Source organism: Pollachius pollachius (genome assembly GCF_949987615.1).
Source record: "Pollachius pollachius genome assembly, chromosome: 4".
Classification (NCBI taxonomy): Eukaryota; Metazoa; Chordata; class Actinopteri; order Gadiformes; family Gadidae; genus Pollachius; species Pollachius pollachius.
The window spans coordinates 5,763,546-5,783,022 of NC_136937.1; the positions used below are offsets into that span (position 1 = coordinate 5,763,546).

At 48.0% G+C, this 19,477-nt stretch overlaps 1 protein-coding gene across 1 annotated transcript; it reads left to right on the forward strand.

The window, feature by feature from the left end:
• Positions 1–1,674: 1,674 nt before the first annotated feature.
• ttll12 (tubulin tyrosine ligase-like family, member 12) lies at positions 1,675–19,435 on the forward strand. Its single transcript, XM_079735819.1, has 12 exons — positions 1,675–1,915; positions 2,538–2,680; positions 3,532–3,730; positions 4,335–4,494; positions 6,852–6,985; positions 10,412–10,488; positions 10,887–11,003; positions 12,197–12,394; positions 15,252–15,363; positions 16,793–16,944; positions 17,362–17,443; positions 19,154–19,435. Exons 1-12 carry the CDS (start codon positions 1,742–1,744, stop codon positions 19,262–19,264), a joined length of 1,659 nt encoding a protein of 552 aa, XP_079591945.1. The 5' UTR covers positions 1,675–1,741; the 3' UTR covers positions 19,265–19,435.
• Positions 19,436–19,477: the final 42 nt, after the last annotated feature.

Here is a 19,477-nt window from a genome sequence, read left to right on the forward strand (position 1 = left end):
AATCGAGTACGCTCTAGAGAAACTGTGTTTTTGTTTGTATTTACCGTAATCAGAGAGAACCGCCGTTTGACTTTGTGAAGAATGAAGAAGAAGATGGTATTGGCGTTGCTTAAAGCACGAGGGTAGGTGAGGTGTTCACCTGTGTGTGTGTGTGTGTGTGTGTGTGTGTGGGTGTGTGTGAGAGAGAGAGACCACCAGCTGAGTCTTTGGCGTTGTGGTTAGGTAACGTTTTACTGGGTCACGTGTCAATCCTGCTTACCCCATCTTGGACGATTACTATCTCAAAGAGGCTGACTTAAACCTTTGGGATCCATAGTCTGTACCTTTTTTTTGTTTTTGTTTTCCTTTTCATTATTAGGAAGATGTGGTCAAAACCATTAATGCATAGTTTTACATCCAGTGGGACTAAAACGTATAACTGGGCCAAACAGTCTCTCGCCACCATAAGTTACTACGTGTATTAACAGAGTTCCTCAATGAAGTGTTTATTTTATTTATGTTCCTGATCCTATGCTGTTCTAGAATGAATGCAGGCTTAGCAGAAAGGCAAAGCCTTACTAAGCAGTGGGTGGAAGCTTCTAAAAAGCTTGTAAAGAGGGGACACCGTGCAAACCTGGTAACCTCAAAAAAAAAAAAGATTCTAATAGACACATTTCACCGACTCATCGTATGCAGGTGCATGTGTTAGACGTCGTTAATGATAGAGGACCTACTGCAAACATTATACCGCGTATGGATTGTTCGAGGCTGAACAGGGTTTTGTCGTATTTTAACTGGCAATGTAATGAGAAGACCGGGTTATTTATTATTATGATTATCAGTTATTCGTTGGTCTCAAAATGCCCCAGAGGAGTGGCTGTATCGTATGGGTTACCATTTAGGTAGACATCTCCCTTTAAACAGTCTACCATCCAGTCTCATGATGTTTGTTTTTCCTGTTTTGTGTCCTGGTGTGTACATACCGTTGGAAGGGAGAAGTATTGCATAGTGAGCAACGCTGCTTAGACAACCATTAATATATATTTACCTTTGTTGAGAATTTAGTTGTTTTTTTCATAAGACTGATGATATTAAAATGTTTCATTTCTTCAAAGCCAAACATGTGTGTGGGTTATGTTTTCTGTGGAAAATGCAATGAAACGCAGATAGGCTAAAAAGTCGACACACACACACACACACACAACCTGACCTTGATGTTTAAGGCTCTATTCTACACTGTTCATTTAATGCCACCTTACACCACCTGGGTTTATGGAGTACAGTCGAAGTGATTAATTGCTTTGTTCTCACTCAAGTCTACCACCTTTTATACTCTTACGGTCAAAATTAAAGACTGAACTCTCAAATATAGGCCAACAGATGCCAATATTGTTTTGAGAATTGACCGCCATTGCATTGTGTAAAATCACTTAGGCTCAGTTCTAATTAGACTTTTATCGCTTTATTCAAAGGACCAAAGACATTATGAAAAACAAACGGTTAGGTAATGGAAATAAATATAACATTAAATTAATATGTAGTAAATTGTTACAAAATATATATAAAAAGGTAAAAATTGTTTAACCAATATGATATATAATATGACCAGGGTCGGGGGATGCAAATGCATGCCTTCCCTTCCCACAATGCATCGCGTGCTCAGCTGTTTCTAAGCTACTTCCGGGTCCTGAAGAAACACGTGAAGCGGGTCGGGTCCAGCTTCTGCCGCGTGTTGTTTACAAGTAAACCACATCAAGTAACGATGGCAACAACCAACAATGGCATCGCGAACGGAATGGAGGAGCAGGAGGAGAAGGAGGAGGAGCAGGAGGAGGAAGTCTACCGGAACTTTGTGGCTCTGCACGCCGGAGCGCTGAGGTCCTCAGGAATCCCTGAGCTGTATTGGAAGAGCCTGTTCCTCAAGCTGAGCCAGGAGGTCTGAACCCCACGCTTCAATTTAAATTCAATTTAAAAAAGCTTTATTGGCATGATAAAACAAACTTTAATATTGTCAATGCAACAATTAAGACGTCAAAGTGTAAAACGTTCAATACAAAATATGTATATACATATCAGATATTAGAATATTAAATGCTCAATATATAAAAAGTCAAATGTGACATACTATAAAAATTTCAGTGTCTAAAATAAAGTATCTAAATTAAAGATACACTGTGCATACACAGTATTTACAATGTGGAGGATGTGTGCAATAGTCCAATCGTTGTGAACAGCCAGAAAAGGAGATGTTTCATTTTGCAAAGGTGTGCTAATAATGGTTAAAGTCAAGTGGGATGAGTCTGTTTACGGGGAGTTTAAGGTCCTTCCCTCATCACAACAGGTGACGATTCTGGCTGCTGTGATCGCGGTTGTTGTATTTCTCCCAACAGAGATGGTAGTTTGCAGTTTTACCCATGTGAAGCTCATAGTTATACCACAAACAAAGCGATATTTAAAACGACAAAGTAGCATTCGTAGACAACTCATCTAATGTAACAGATTGCTCTGGCAGGTATTCGGCATGGCTCCTTACATAGCATGATCTCCACCCTCCTTAGATCTATGATGCCGGGGAGGTATTCGGGATCATGCAGGAGATGGAGGATGATGAGGAGGAGAAAAATGCAAACCCTATCCCGAAGTTCACCTGTAAAGTGGTCGTAACGAGTGAAGATGGGCTGCAGGCCTCCGACCCCAACAGGTGAGGGCGCCAGAGCGCTTCTTAATGCACGTCTATGGTGCTACTGGGAAGGATAACTAATACCTAACTTTAATAACTACAAAATCGGTTATGTGAAAGCAGTGTTGCCACAGTTACCTTGAAAAAGTAATCAGATTACTGATTACTAGTTACTCCTTAAAATAGTAACTTAGTTACTTTACGCACGCACGCACGCAGCACCACGCGACTAATTCTGCTGCTAATAACTGGTGGCGCGGACTCTGGTGAGTCAAGGTCGACACTCGCCTCTGATAGATTGAAGTCTTTGGAGACTTACGCTTCACACGCACTCTCACACAAACAGACGGACAGGCAGGCAGACAGACACACTGATGTTGACCACTCCATCGTTCTCAACGCCAATCGGTGATCCGGTAAAAGAATAGTAACGCACAGTGACTGATGAGTAACTTTAATCTGATTACTGGTTTGGAAATAGTAATGCGTTAGATTACTCGTTACTGAAGAAAGTGGTCCGAGGCCAGTAACGTGTTACTAAGTAACGCGTTACTGGCATCAGTGTGTGAAAGGAACAGCTGTACTCCCGTGTTGGTTGAGGTTCATTATGTACTGGTTAAAGGCATGGTGCGTCACAAACTCAGCATCGTGTAGCATCTTGTTCATCTTTGTGGTATATAGGGAATGGGTTAAGCTAGCGGTTGTCAGTGCTTGGCACTTGGTTCCATCATCACTTGGTTCCAACATCCTTAAAGTACCGACAGCGATATATTGTGGTTTCTCTTTCTCCTGACGTGTGCACTTATTGTAAGTCGCTCTGGGTGAAAGCGGCTGCTGAATGTTGACGCTGTGTTTCACCCCCCCCCCCCCAGCGTGTTCCTGGTGGACCACGCCTGGACGTACCGCGTGGAGCACGCCCGCCAGCAACTGGAGGAGATCCCCGGTTTGCTGCCCAGGATGGCCTCTCTCATGGGGCTGGACTTTCACGGGGAGACCCCCGACCCGGGCACCGTGGACCGGGTCCTGGAGAGCATGTGGCGCTACAACCAGACCTACCGGCTGTCCCAGGGGGTACGGGGGGAGGGTCTCAGCCTGGGGGCGCTAACTGCTCTGCTGAATGAGGCGTCTCGTTTTGTCGTGTTGGCGGCGAGAGACTCGGTTTGAAACAGACTGCTTATCAGGTCTGGAGGTAAAGAGGGGTTTAGAGGTGGTTCAGAGGTTTACATCTAAAACCATGAGTAGGTGTTCAGTGTTTCCCCCAGAAAATGTCTTACTCAAAACAAAAACCATACAGTGCTGGGGGAAACACTGGTGTTTATAGGTAGTTTAGAGGTTTATATCTAGAACCATGAGAAGGTGCTTTATAGGTAGCTCAGATGGTCTAATCCATTAGGTGGTTTATAGGTAGTTTAGAGTTTTTTTAAATCTAAAACCATAAGAAGGTGGTTTATAGGTAGTTTAGATGTTTATGTCTAATTTATGAGGAGAATGTAGTTAAGAGGTTTATAACTAAATATCTTTATCTATATTTATATATCCCTCCCTCCAGAGTGCGGAGGAGAAGGTTTTTTATAGGTTGATATCTATAACTGTAAGTAGGTCGTTTATAGGTTGATAAAACCATAAGTAGGAGGTTTATTCATCTAAATATATTAATATCTCCCCCCCCCTCCAGACGGCGGAGGATAAGGTCCCAGTCTGGTACATAATGGACGAGTTCGGCTCCCAGGTGCGGCACGCGGACGAGGCCTCGTGCCGCCTGGCGCCCCTCTACTACCTCCAGGGGCAGATGGCCTTCTCCGTGCTCTGGCCGCTGCGGGACCTGGCCCCCGGAGGTACAGCAGAGGAGCGCTCCATCGGGGGGGGGGGGGGGGGGGGGAGGAAACATTTAAAGCTGGAGGCTAGGAGAAATGGATAAGAGGAGGATAGAGGGAGGGAGGGGCAGGGGGCAGCTGGAACTGAACATGTACCATGGACGAAACAACCACAAAACACAGGCACAATTAGAACACCAACACAACTCGGGCACACTTATAACAACACCGATGAAGAGGAACTTCTGTTTAGGACACGTCGGCCAGCGAAATATTTTATTCAATATTAGAGCATGATAATGGGAAAGTACAGGCAGCAAAGTAACCACGGATACATTCAGTGAGACAATGTGTGAACAAGATTCTTATAGGGAAACATTTGCATTGTGGGTAGGGATTATACAGTAAACAAAGGTAAGTGGGAGTGACCATTCTGGAGCATTAGGATTGGCGGGAGAGGCCAAGTTAAAATGCAATACACTATGGGGGAAGTGGATATGTCTGTAAGCCTGTAAGACGGGGCTGCAATACAGTTAAACAAATCGCCCTCCCCTGCTGTGCACTGGCCTGTGCTCACACTATGCATCTCAACTGGGCCTGAGTACGGTTGCCTCTTGTACATACGTCATCACATCGTAATACGTCATCACCAGTGTGAGAAATACGTGGGGGTCCTTGGGGGCTTGAATAGAACTGGGACATAGGGTGCACTGTGCATAAGATGAGTGTGCGCGACTGTGCGTGCACGCCCTTTCCGGCTTCGGCCTACTGCACGGTTATGAAGGCGTTGTGGTTGCTTGTGTTCTAGTGAAGCAGCCTAGCCTTGCGAGCCGGCTTTCATTCGCAAGTGCACTGATTGCGTCCCAGTCTCCGATAGGCTATACCTGGCATTTATTCAGTTGTTGATTGCTCTTCTAAGTGCGCCATATTGGTGCCAATTATTGTTGTGTTTGCATTGTAATGCACAACTTAACCACTCCTTGTTATAAAACATTGGGCATCCAAACAACTTTAGTGTGCGAAAAATTGTTTCTTTACGAATAGGCTACTATAGCATATCGGATTATCAACAATTGTTGTGTGCGTGCGAGTGTTGTCATGTAGGCTGATGACTGATTGCATGCATCCATGAAATATTGTAATGTGATAGGTCAACTGCATGTTTAGATAATTCAGATCGGTATTGCGCAACAATCGGGGGATGGGGACCCCCCCGAATATTGACGGGTATTTCGCACACTGGAAAGAAGGGTCGCATGGACAATAAGTCATCCAGCTCAGGTTGCGTAGCCATGCGTGTGTGCGTGTCGGCTTATTAGCATCTGCACCGTGGCCTGAGCACACCTCTCCCAAGTGTGCTCAGGCCACAGGATGGAAGTGTACTTGAGTACGGTTGGCGTGCTCACACTAGCCAAATGATCTAGACTTGAGCACGGTACAGGTGTGACACGGACCTGGGCAGGGTACAGATGGCCTAGTGTGAGTGCGCCGATGGAAGAAATTAACGATTACATTTTATGGCAAAGTATGATTATTATTAGGCCTATATATCTTATAGTAGAAAGCATCTAAAACACCTCTGGATTCGTAGCTAAGGCTTGACACGGCACCAGAGAGTGTGGGGTCAGCGCGTAAATCGGAATTCGACACGACGCCAGATGCTCTGGGGTCAAGGCGTGCTGACCTCAACCTGGTGTTTAGAAAAGTTGATGTTGACCACAAGCTAAAGGGAATTTATGACTGACGGGCCGTGGGCGGACATCTCATATGTGGAACAGCTTTGTTTGTGAGAATAAAAAAAGAGGCCGGGATCTTTAAACCGGCAGTGCTTTGCAAACTACTCGGCTTTGTTGTTGCTTTTTAAGCTATAGAGTCTTATGTCAATACTTGCTCCGGGCTCCTCGATTCCTCATGATCTCTTAGTTAGTTGAAGTGATAGAACTCGATTATTTTCTACCACACGCCCTGAGCCTCAGTGGCTCCAGTGGGAATGCAAATCTACCTTAACCTCTATCAGTTAGAGAGAGGAAGGGTGGTCTCTAAAGGTCCAAGGAGAATGTAAACAGTTCCTTTTAGATTGACTAGTAATTATAAGGTTAATGTAAGGTTTATAATTGTGTATTATAGTTATGATTAATATTTCCACGACAAACCCCAACACAATTATAACAACAAAAACCGTACATTTATAACAACACCGACCATCACTGTGGCTACAAATTTACTATTTTGTAGCCACGCCTATTTGCCTTTTGATGTCCGCCTCCTCCAGGTTCAGAAACCCGGACCTTCAGAGACAAGTCTGTACTGGGTCCCAGTAGGTCCCAGTAGGCCTCTGAAGACAAGGCTGTAACCTCACCGTCGCTCTCTTCCCGCAGACGAAGTCACGCGTGACTACGCGTACGGCGAGACTAGGCCCCTGTTGAGGCAGTGCCGCCTGTTGCCGTGGATACCGGCCGACCTGGAGGGGGTGAGCACGGACACGCCCGAGCCCTCGGATCTGTACTACGAGGTGAGCAGTGTTTCATGAGTATTACGCCCCGTCCACATGGGCGAAAACAATCTTTTCCTCTCCGTTTTCCTTTGATCCATTTCAGGAATATCTCCACAAAGACCTTGACCTTGAGGTGTGTTCGAGAACAAAAGAGAGACAGTAGAGTACGCCAGCATTCTACAGTGCGTCTACTTCAGCGAGGTTTGGTTAAGCACAGGAGAAACCAGAAAGGTCTTTATAAGTTCTTTGGAGATATAACTTCAATAACATAAGGTCTAGCTACAAAAATAATACAAAAAGAGACGAAATTGGACGAAAATCGAACATTGCCACCTGGTTGGGGGGGCGATGATGTCATCGTTTGCGTATCCGGCGTCCACACGAATCCTAAGACGGAAACTGCTCACCTGAGCGGCTCGTCGTAGCTCAGGTGAGCAGGTAGTCCTGGTACCGTAGCGCTGCCAGTTAGGGTCTCACTATCCATCAGAGATTTACCACCTCACCGAAGCACCCAGCTCCTCGTTCATGAGCCGTGACACACCCACGCGAACAGTTCCTACTTTAACGAAAATGCCCTGTTGGGCTATCAAAAGCTAATCCTCAGCAGCTGTTCATGGCTCCTCTGTTACAGAGGTGACTGCTGTATCCATGCGTTAGAATTCGGTCGTTTATATGTTACCTTCCCAATGGTTATCCCCACTCTTTTTTTCCCTATTTTTTTTTTCAAACTAAACTAAAACGATGTTTACATTACATACATTGATCTGTATAATGTATCGATATTTTGTTCCCAAAGAAAATGTAAATGACAAAAAAAATAGAATTGGGCTGTAAGATTGTGGCGTGTGTGTGGACAGCGGCTGGTTCGAGCAGCCTCACCTGGCCCGACGCCGGGCCGCGCAAGGTGACTCTAAACGCGCTCCTCCAGACCAGGGTGCGGGGTGCTGGTGAAACCGGTTTATTATTGTTACGGTTTCAAGGCGATGACATGTGACCTGGTGCTCCATGCTGCCAGGCGGTTGATCTCTCCCTGAGTTGGGTCGGTTCGACCTGTTGCAACAGGTGTGCAGCCTCGCCCGTCCTCAGAGTCCAATCAGACCCGACCAGGTGGGGCTGCTTAAACCAACAGTCAACCACGCTCTCCACAACGAGCTGTTGTGTGTTTGTTGGCACATAGAAGTCCCAGAGGAATGTCTCACAGAGGATTACCACAACATTTGTTTTTCATTTAGTCCTTCGTACAACGGGACTCACGGAAGAAGAGGGAGCGTAGGAGTGTCCTTGAAAAGAGGACAAAAGTGTGTGTGTGCGTGCGTGTGTGTGTGCGTGTGTGCGTGCGTGCGTGGATTCGGTGAGACCTTGTAGCGCCGGGATGTCCTTATCTCACTTGGGAGTCAACCGCAGGCCTCCCGGTCAGAGATGGGAGAGCCCGGCCCTGGGGCCGTGAGAGGAGCAGCCAGCCGGCTGTGACTCACAGGGAGCTGGCGTTGGCCTCTCCTTTGGTCGGGCCTTGTGTCGCCCGCTCGTGACTGAGGAGGCCAGAGGTACCGCTCCCCATGTTACCCTCCTGCCGTTTGACCGCACCAGTCGGTAGTTCTGCGTGGGTCTACATCCAATAGTGAACAATATACAGTATATATCTGACCTCCTTCCGCTCTGACCTCCCCGTACCCCTCTGCTCCTCCTCCTCCCTGTACCCCTCTCCTCCTCCTCCTCCTCCCCTTACCCCTCTGCTCCTCCTCCTCCTCCCCTTACCCCTCTCCTCCTCCTCCCCTTACCCCTCTCCTCCTCCTCCTTCCCTTACCTCTCTGCTCCTCCTCCTCCTCCTCCCCTTACCCCTCTGCTCCTCCTCCCCTTACCCCTCTCCTCCTCCTCCTCCCCTTACCTCTCTGCTCCTCCTCCTCCTCCTCCCCTTACCCCTCTCCTCCTCCTCCTCCCCATACCTCTCTGCTCCTCCTCCTCCTCCTCCCCTTACCCCTCTCCTCCTCCTCCTCCCCTTACCCCTCTCCTCCTCCTCCTCCTCCTCCTCCCTTTACCCCTCTCCTCCTCCTTCTCCTCCTCCTCCCTTTACCCCTCTCCTCCTCCCCCTCCCCTTACCCCTCTCCTCCTCCTCCTCCTCCTCCTCCTCCCCTTACCCCTCTCCTCCTCCTCCTCCTCCTCCTCCCTTTACCCCTCTACTCCTCCTCCTCCTCCTCCCCTTACCCCTTGTGGTAGTGTGGTGGCATTAGTAATAACAACTTATCTAATTCTTTAACTAACTGAGAGATTGAAAAAATCGAGAGGGGTCCGGAGAGAATATGACAAAAAAACTTTATCGTTAAAAAGGCAACAACAAAGCCGAGTGGTTTGCAAAGCACTCCCGAATGAATCCCGTACAGCTCCTTATATCCCCCATCCTTTACTCAATACAAAGTTGGACTTTCATCAGATATTGATGTGCATAGAATGTTTTTCTGGGTCACACTGTGTGGATGTCAGTATACTCTCCTGTCTTCTGAATCCCAATGTGACCTTAGAACATATATTATCCTTATACAAACAGGGATGATGCACACGTGTGAATGTAAGCATTGTCCTCAGAGAGTACATCAAAATGGGAGTAGACTGGACCCTCTCACTGGTGCCACATGGCCCATCAGATGGGAATGGACTGGACTCACTCACTGGTGCCACATGGCCCATCAGATGGGAATGGACTGGACTCACTCACTGGTGCCACATGGCACATAACATCTAGGCTAAAGGTGATCAGCTGTTCTACACTATTAAAATATCTATATGATATGTAGGCCTAATAATAATCATAGCTTACCATAAAATGTAAGGTTAATTTCTACCACAGTAGAAAATAACTGAGTTCTATCACTTCAACTAAATAAGAGAGCAGGGGGAATCGAGGGGTCCGGAGCAGGTATGACAGAAGACTTTGTTGTTCAAAAAGCAACAACAAGGCCCAGTAGTTTGCAAAGCACTGCTGGATGCGTACGACCCCTGTTCTTTTATTCCACTCCACGCTCTTCCCCGTATGTTATGCCACACCCAGAATGCATACTAGTTCCTAGCATCTTTTTATGGTAGGGCCGGTCAGCCATGCATTCATTTGAGATATATTGTCAACGTCTGCAACTAGTCTAAACTTTAAGTTGACGTCAGTGCACCCTTGACCCCAGACTCTCAGGCGCCGTGTCGAGTCTCTCCTGTTGAGGGGAGAGGTGATAGCTGCTTTCCACTATTAATGTGAATTTTACATTCACACGAGTTGAAGTGTTATATATATATATAGGCCTGATAATGCTCATAGTTTGCCATAAAAGTAATGGTTAATTTCTTCCATACCCTCTGCTCCTCCTCCACCTCCTCCCCTTTCCCCTCTGCCCCTCCTCCTCCTCCCCCCCTTACTTCTCTGCTCCTCCTCCCCTATGTCTCCCACCTCCTCCCCCCCAGGCCATTCAGAAGGAGAACAAGGAGACGTCCCCAGTGGAGGTCCAGCCCTCCCCGGTTCCTGCAGACAAAGTCCTGAAGTAAGTCTGGATCTCCTGGAGGGAGACCATGCCCTGACCAAGGTCCTTTCTGATCATCCTCTTCTGCCTACGGTGCATATATCACTACACATATTGATAACACACACTTTACAACCCAACAATAACGCAGGTTCTGGACCAGAGATACTGGAAACTGGGAATGTCTTTCCAACTGGGAATGTATTGCCAACTAGGAATGTGTTGCCAACTGGGAATGTGTTACCAACTGGGAATGTGTCAGCAACTGGGAATGTGTTAGCAACCGGGACTTCTTTTCCAACTGGGAATGTGTCGCTAACTGGGAATGTGTTACCAACTGGGAATGTCTTTCCTACTGGGAATGTGTTGCCAACCGTGCGGTGATGAGGAGGACCTGACGTGTTCCTCTGTTCCCCCAGGGTCTTCACCGGGATGCAGCAGGTCAGAGACCACCTCACCCACCCCCGCTTCCAGATGGCCGACTCTGAGGAGGACGCGGACGTGGTCTGGGCCTACGTCAGCATCAAGGACTACCGGTCAGCACCATCACTCTCCACCACACTGGGACTGGGACATACTGTCTATCTGTCTGTCTGGAGGTCTGTCTATCTCTGTTGGGTGGTCTGTCTGTCTAGAGGTTATGGAAGAAATTAATGATTATATTCTAAGGTAAACCATGATTATTATTAGGCCTATATATGTAATGGTAGAAAGCATCTAAAAACGCCTCTGGACTCTTATCTAGGACTTGGCACAGCGCCAGGGATGGGGTCAATGTGTGCTGACCTCAGCCTGGGTTTAAGATAAGTGTCGCCGGCCACTCGTTGAAAGGAATGTATGATTGATCGGCCATGGGTGGCCGTGGGCGGACACCTCAAACAAGAAACAGCTTTGTACGTGAGGATAAAAAAGAGGCCGGGATCTGTTGACCGGCAGTGCTTTGCAAACTACTCGGCTTTATTGTTGTCTTTTTAACGATAGTCTTTTTGTCATACTTGCTCCGGACCCCTTGATTTCTTTTGCTCTCTTAGTTAGTTGAAGTGATAGAACTCGGTTATTTTCCACCACAAGGTCTGTCTGGAGGTCTGTCTTTGTGTGTGTCTCTCTATCTGTGTGTGTGTGTCTTGTGTCTGTTTGTGTGTCTGTGTGTGTCTATATCTGTGTGTGTGTGCGTTTGTGCGGTAAAGCGTAAAAAGCCATCCTGCAGATATTTGAGTAAGATGTTATGGAAGAAATGAATGATTTATATTCTAAGGTAAACCATGATTATTATTACGCCTATATATCTAATGGTAGAAAGCATCTAAAAACGCCTCTGGACTCTTATCTAGGACTTGGCACAGCGCCAGGGATTCTTGGGTCAGAGCTGAGTTAAGAAGCCAACATAACACCGGAGGCTATGGGGTCAATGTGTACTGACCTCAGCCTGGGGTTAAGATTAGTGTCGCCGGCCACTCGTGGGAAGGAATGTATGATTGATCGGCCATGGGTGGCCATTGGCGGACACCTCACAAGAAAAAGCTTTGTACGTGAGGATAAAAAAGAGGCCGGGATCTGTTGACCGGCAGTGCTTTGCAAACTACTCGGCTTTGTTGTTGTCTTTTTAACAATAGTCTTTTTGTCATACTTGCTCCGGACCCCTCGATTTCTTTTGCTCTCTTAGTTAGTTGAAGTGATAGAACTCGGTTATTTTCTACCACAATGTCTATCCAATGCTGTCATGTGACAGGAAGTGGAGCGAGCAGCGGCCCCAGGTGATGCTGAACCAGTTCCCCGGGGAGTCGGTCGTCACGGTAAAGGACTGCCTCTCGGCCGTGGCCCGGCGAGCCGGGGGTGACCAGCAGGGGGCGCCGTGGCTCCCGCAGACCTTCAACCTCCAGACAGAGCTGCCCCAGTTCATCAGGCATTACCAGCAGAGACACAAGCGGTACGATCCACACGCACGCACACACGCACGCAGTGTTAGATCCGTCGACTATACCGGCCCACAGGAGGCTGATTTAGTGAAACCTGTTACGGTTGTTAACAGGTCGGTGGGGAGAGTCGCCCAGCCCCTAACCATCGATTTAACCATCGACACCTACCCCGCTTGCTTCGGCGCGCCAGCCCTGAGCATAACCCTGGTCAGGGCCGTGGCTGTGCGATAGCTCTCCCCTGAGATCCGTGCTGTTGACCGCGGTGATATAGGGCCACGCGCGACACACCGTAGTGTCGTGTCGGGCGCCCCTCGGGACTTACCTCGGTCAAACCCTTTCGTGTTACCGGGGTTTTGGCGTTCGCGGAGGTGCTCAGCTCGGCTCTTAACCGGTTCAACCCAGGTCACTCGGTTAAGTCCCTCACAGTTTCTATGAATTTAGCCTTGGGCCTTTGGTTCATGAGCGGGTCAAGGTCCCTGGTCACCATGAAGCCCTGATGTTTCTTTTTAAAACCTCTTTACGTTGCCTTTTTGCCGACCAGCTGGGTTGGCGAGTCGGTCTGCTTCGCCGGGCCGATGAGGCGACAAAGGGCTCAAAGGATAAGTTAACCTACTACAAATGTAGTCAGGTAAATTTATTTTAGGTCCAATGAACAAAAGATCTTTTACAATAGAGTGTAGATTGAGCGAGTGCTCGTTAAGATAATGATAAGATAAATGTAAGTTAAACAAGATAAAATAAGGAAGCTTAAGCAAACTAAAATGTACTTCGTATCCGAGTATTTCAGCTAGTTCAGCCGTAACTAGGGATCGTGTCAGGGTGCTATAATGAAAATAAGAGGCTATGGCAGAGTTCCTAAGATGAAATGCTGTTGCTAAGTTCCCCGGACACTTTTCAGTGTACAGTTCTGAGAGCAGAAAAGGGGATCACACAAGGGGATACCCTAAGAAGATGGTCAGGTAATTAACCCAAGAACCTCTCTGAAAAACCCTCTGAGTCAGTCTTGCCATCGCGTGGATGGTCTCCTCTTTTTATGCAGTCCCGCTTTTGTCTACGCCCAAAGAGTGGGGGCCCGATGATATCTAGCAGTCTGACTTTTCATACATTTTCTCAACAAATGTTCCTTTATCACACATCTCTGGGTACTTTTCCTATTTCGCCCTCAGGGCGGCACATGAGCTGATGTGATAGCAACAGCCATCACAGGTTTACAATGTGTTTGCATTCTGTGTTTGGATAACACACTACAATGTGTTTGGATAACACTTGTGTCGTGCCACATGCTGTTAAAGTCAACAAAGGGGTTAGAATGGGTCATATCATGGGGCCTACAGAGACAAATGTTCTTCGTATTCCTCACAGTGGCCCTCTCATGCAGCCCACGTCTCCCCACGTCTGTGTTCTTTACAATCGATCACATTTTGAATTTGACATGGACACATCTCGAGTGCTTCTAAATTTCTACATAAGATATTAAGCGGGCCAGTGGGTGTGGGGTTTCCACGCCACCAAGTTGAACAGATGAAACGACACAACACAGAGAGCAGTTCACATTCAGGATGGTTTATTTACCTAGTAAACAAAACCCGGGTGGGAAAAGGGTCATCAACCTCCTTTGTGTCACAGTCCAATTCCTTCCAATTCCTTCTACCTATCTAAGCCGTACCGCGCTTCCAGGCGATCACACAGATCCTGCCTGTCCTTTGCTAGCCCTAGCCCTAGCCTCAGCCTTCTTAAGCCCGAGCACCCCTGCTTAATGATCCCCATGCTTGCCTCGTTAAAGGGAGGAAGTCCATGTAAGGCTTTGGGGTGGAGCCAGCAGGTTGCCAGACCAACCACTCCCCTCACTCCTCCCTGCAGTCTGCCACAATATATAAGATATATAAGGCACACATATATATGTATGGTAACATTCGTTGACAGCGTGGTTTTGTGTCCTTTTCGTGATTGATTCTGGAGGGGCTAGTTGCGTCAGTACAGTGGGCCCTTTCGGGACACACGTCAGTGCACTTGGAGCTTTGCTAGGATTGTTTACGAGTTTGGACTTGAGTAACTCTATGTTTGTTCGAACTTGGCTAAGTAACCTCTAAGAGCAACGATACTTATACTGATTCTGCTGACCGTTCACTAAGCGCTATTCTATTCTTCTTTAAAAAGGAGTTCACTGATTGATGGAAAAAAGGATGGGTTGATTATAGTTTTATTTGCAGAACTAATATTTGGAGCATGGCAATAAGCGAAATAAACGGTCAAAAAAGAGTAATAAAACACGCACTTTAACGGCTGATAATATGCCATCAAGGATATTTCTAATAAAAAGGTAAAAAAGACATCTGTTGCACATATTGGGAATAAATCTAATTTGGCAAATTCTGAGTGTTTTTGGTATCGAATGGAAGAAATTAACCCCTACATTTTATGGCAAACTATGATTATTATCAGGCCTATACATCATATAAAAACATTAATAGTGGAAAATAGCTAATCACATCTCCCCTATAGTTGGGATTTGACATGGCGCCAGAGAATCTGTTCCAAACCCATATCTGGTGTGCTGCCAGTGTAGGTATCAAGGGTTCAGGGTGCACTGATGTCAAACTTGGGACCTTGAACAGCTGGGGGGGGGGGGGGGGGGCAGGGAAGATCTGCATTCAACCCACCAATCAAAAACCTGCAGACTGTACAACCTGCTCAAAGTGTGTGTGTGTGTGTGTGTGTGTGTGTGTGTGTGTGTGTGTGTGTGTTTGTGTGTGTGTGTGTGTGTGTGTGTGTGTGTGTGTGTGTGTGTGTGTGTGTGTGTGTGTGTGTGTGTGTGTGTGTGTGTGTGTGTGTGTGTGTGTGTGTGTGTGTGTGTGTGTGTGCACGCAGCGGGGAGGACAACCACTGGATCTGTAAACCCTGGAACCTGGCCAGGGGCCTCGACACACACATCACCAGCAGCCTGGACTACATCATCAGACAGAGGGAGAGCCTTCCCAAGGTAGCACACACACGCACACACTGTCTGTCTCTCTGTCCCTGTCTGTCTCTATAGGTATCCGATAGCTGGTCTGTGTGTCCTATAGGTGGTCCTAGTGTCCTATAGGTGGTCCTAGTGTCCTATAGGTGGTCCTAGTGTCCTACAGGGGGTCCTAGTGTCCTATAGTGGTCTGTGTGTCCTATAGGTGGTCCTAGTGTCCTACAGGGGGTCCTAGTGTCCTACAGGTGGTCTGTGTGTCCTATAGGTGGTCCTAGTGTCCTACAGGTGGTCTGTGTGTCCTATAGGTGGTCCTAGTGTCCTACTTGTGGTCTGTGTGTCCTATAGGTGGTCCTAGTGTCCTACAGGTGGTCCTAGTGTCCTACTGGTGGTCTGCGTGTCCTATAGGTGGTCTGTGTGTCCTATAGCTGGTCCTAGCGTCCTATAGGTGGTCTCTGTGTCCTATAGCGGGTCTTGTGTCCTATCGGTGGTCTGTTTCCTACAGGTGGTCTGTGTGTCCTATAGGTGGTCCTAGTGTCCTACAGGTGGTCTGTGTGTCCTATAGGTGGTCCTAGTGTCCTACAGGTGGTCTGTGTCCTATAGGTGGTCCTAGTGTCCTACAGGTGGTCTGTGTGTCCTATAGGTGGTCCTAGTGTCCTACAGGTGGTCTGTGTGTCCTATAGGTGGTCCTAGTGTCCTCAACGTGGTCACTGTGACCTAGCTGGTCTGTGTGTCCTAGGTGGTCCTAGTGTTCTAGGTGTGTGTCCTATAGCTGGTCTCTGTGTCCTACAGGTGGTCTCTGTGTCCTATAGCTGGTCTCTTGTCTCCTACAGGGGGTCCTAGTGCCCTACAGGGGGTCCCTGTGCCCTACAGGGGGTCCTAGTGTCCTACAGGGGGTCCTAGTGTCCTACAGGGGGTCCTAGTGTCCTACAGGGGGTCCTAGTGCCCTACAGGGGGTCTCTGCGCCCTACAGGGGGTCCTAGTGCCCTACAGGTGGTCTCTGTCCCCTACAGGGGGTCCTAGTGTCCTACAGGGGGTCCTAGTGTCCTACAGGGGGTCCTAGTGCCCTACAGGGGGTCCTAGTGTCCTACAGGGGGTCCTAGTGTCCTACAGGGGGTCCCTGTGCCCTACAGTGGGTCCTAGTGTCCTACAGGGGGTCTCTGCGCCCTACAGGGGGTCCTAGTGTCCTACAGGGGGTCCTAGTGTCCTACAGGTGGTCTCTGTGCCCTACAGGGGGTCCTAGTGCCCTACAGGTGGTCTCTGTGCCCTACAGGGGGTCCTAGTGTCCTACGGGTGGTCTCTGTGCCCTACAGGGGGTCCTAGTGCCCTACAGGTGGTCTCTGTGCCCTACAGGGGGTCCTAGTGTCCTACAGGGGGTCCTAGTGCCCTACAGGGGGTCTCTGTGCCCTACAGTGGGTCCTAGTGTCCTACAGGGGGTCTCTGCGCCCTACAGGTGGTGTGTAAGTACCTGGAGGACCCCGTGCTGTTCCACAGGGAGGAGCTGGGCCTGGTGAAGTTTGACGTCCGCTACATGCTGATGCTCCGCTCGGTCCGCCCGCTGCGTCTCTACGTCTACAAGGTCTTCTGGCTGCGCTTCGCCAACAAGTGAGACGCGCACACGCGGACGCATGCGTACACATGCGCGCACAAGTGACACACACACACACACACAAGCACGAACTTGTGGGGGGGGGGGGGCTGGCTGCAGAGGGGGCCGTAGGGACACATCATTCATACAGGAACACATGATGCATACGGGGGGGGGGGGGGGGGGGGGGCTAGGCTGAGAAGTGAGAAGAAGTTAGAAGAAACAAAGACCCCCTTACCCCCCTGGGCTCTGGGAGACGCAGGGACCTCTGACCCACTTTCCGGGTCACCTTGGAAACGTGGCCCCCTCCCCCAGCTAGACCCGGAGAAGTTAACTTTGAATATTTTGACTACCAAAACCCACGGCTATTTGTGTTCTGAGCCAATGGCCTGTCTGCCCGGCCCTAAGCCCCGCCCTTCCCTTGTGCCCTATAGGCCCTTCTCGTTGGATCACCTGGACGACTACCAGAAGCACTTCACCGTCATGAACTACGCTGAAGGTGTTCAGCTCAAACAGGTTCTCACACACATTTACAACAAAAACAACAGCACCACCAACAACCCCAACTCCAACACCAACACCAATAACAAAGTTGCACAGCATGGCTCATACTGCAGCATGAGCTCACACTGCATCACTGCATCGTGAGCCATCGGAGACAACGTAGTGACAACACAGCAACACCTCACCCCAAGTCCTGCCCCTTGTACCACGATGCCGTCTAATCGCATTAACATGATAATGGAACCCCCAATAGGTTAGGGTTAGTGTTCGAGAGGTGACATTGAGGTTCAAAATCAAGATGGTATACCACCTTGGTCCGTGTAAACTCGCGGACCATGCCGGGAAAAGGTTTCAAATTAGGCAGGTATATTTGGCAGTGTAAAAACGCTTACAGATATAAAATAGAGAACCGTTTTCCAGTGTGAGAGCAGTTATGAGGGTCGGGCAGTTTCAACAGTTCCAACATTGTAACATTCGTGTAAACAGAGTGGTAGAAAATAACCGCGTTCTATCACTTCAACTAACTAAGAGAGCAAAAGAAATCGAGGGGTCCGGAGCAAGTATGACAAAAAGACTATCGTTAAAAAGACAACAACAAAGCCGAGTAGTTTGCAAAGCGCTGCCGGTCAACAGATCCCGGCCTCTCTTTTTTATCCTCACGTACAAAGTTGTTTCTTGTTTGAGGTGTCCGCCCCACGGCCACCCATGGCCGATCAGTCATAAATTTCTTTAAGCGAGTGGCTGGCAACACTAATCTAAACACCAGGCTGACGTTGTGGTAGAAATTAACCTTACATTTTATGGTAAGCTATGATTATTATTAGGCCTACATATCATATAGATACTTAAATAGTGGAGAACAGCTGATCACCTTTAGTGATAGATGTTATGTGCCATGTGGCACCAGTGAGTGAGTCCAGTCCATTCCCATCTGATGGGCCATGTGGCACATCAGTGAGAGGGTCCAGTCTACTCCCACTTTGATGTACTCTCATCAAATAATATAATATATGTTCTAAGGTCACATTGAGAAGATTCAGAAGACAGGAGAGTATACTGACATCCACACAGTGTGACCAGAAAAACATTCTATGCACATCAATATCTGATGAAAGTCCAACTTTGTATTGAGTAAAGGATGGGGGATATAAGGAGCTGTACGGAATTCATTCGGGAGTGCTTTGCAAACCACTCGGCTTTGTTGTTGCCTTTTTAACGATAAAGTTTTTTTGTCATATTCTCTCCGGACCCCTCTCGATTTTTTCAATCTCTCAGTTAGTTAAAGAATTAGATAAGTTGTTATTAATAATGCCACCCACAACGTCAGCACGCATCACGCTCTGACCCCAGACTCCCTGGCGCTGTGCCAAGTCCTAGATAAGAGTCCAGAGACGTTTTTAGATGCTTTCTACCATTAGATATATAGGCCTAATAATAATCATGGTTTACCTTAGAATATAATCATTAATTTCTTCCATAACAGCAGACTGGGTATTGACTATCACACAAGGTCATATGAAGACACTCATACAGGAACACATGACACTCACATGACACATACAGATTCTAACCCATGGGGAATGTAAAAAGTACCAAAACAAGTCATATCACAAGTGATAAATCAATAAGGTGTATCGTTTCAACTTTCACGACCTCTCTTAGTTTGTTGAAGTGTTGTTTGTCTACGACACTGTCTCTTAATAAAGTTCTGTGGGTTCTCAGGTCCACTATGATGACTTCATCCCCATGTTCGAACAGCAGTACCCCCAACACCCCTGGAGCGAGGTGGAGGTGAGGCCAGGGGCGTGCTGTCCATCCCCAGTATACCAGTAAACCTGTATACAGACACACGTCATGTCCTCTGTATGGGTTCTGTGAGCCCTGTGTACTGGGGCCATGTCTCTCTCTCTCTCTCTGTGTCCTGGCTCTCTCTGTCTCTCTGTCTCTCTGTCTCTCTCTGTCTCTCTGTCTGTGTCCTGGCTCTCTCTCTCTCTCTCTCTCTCTCTCTCTCTCTCTCTCTCTCTCTCTCTCTCTCTCTCTCTCTCT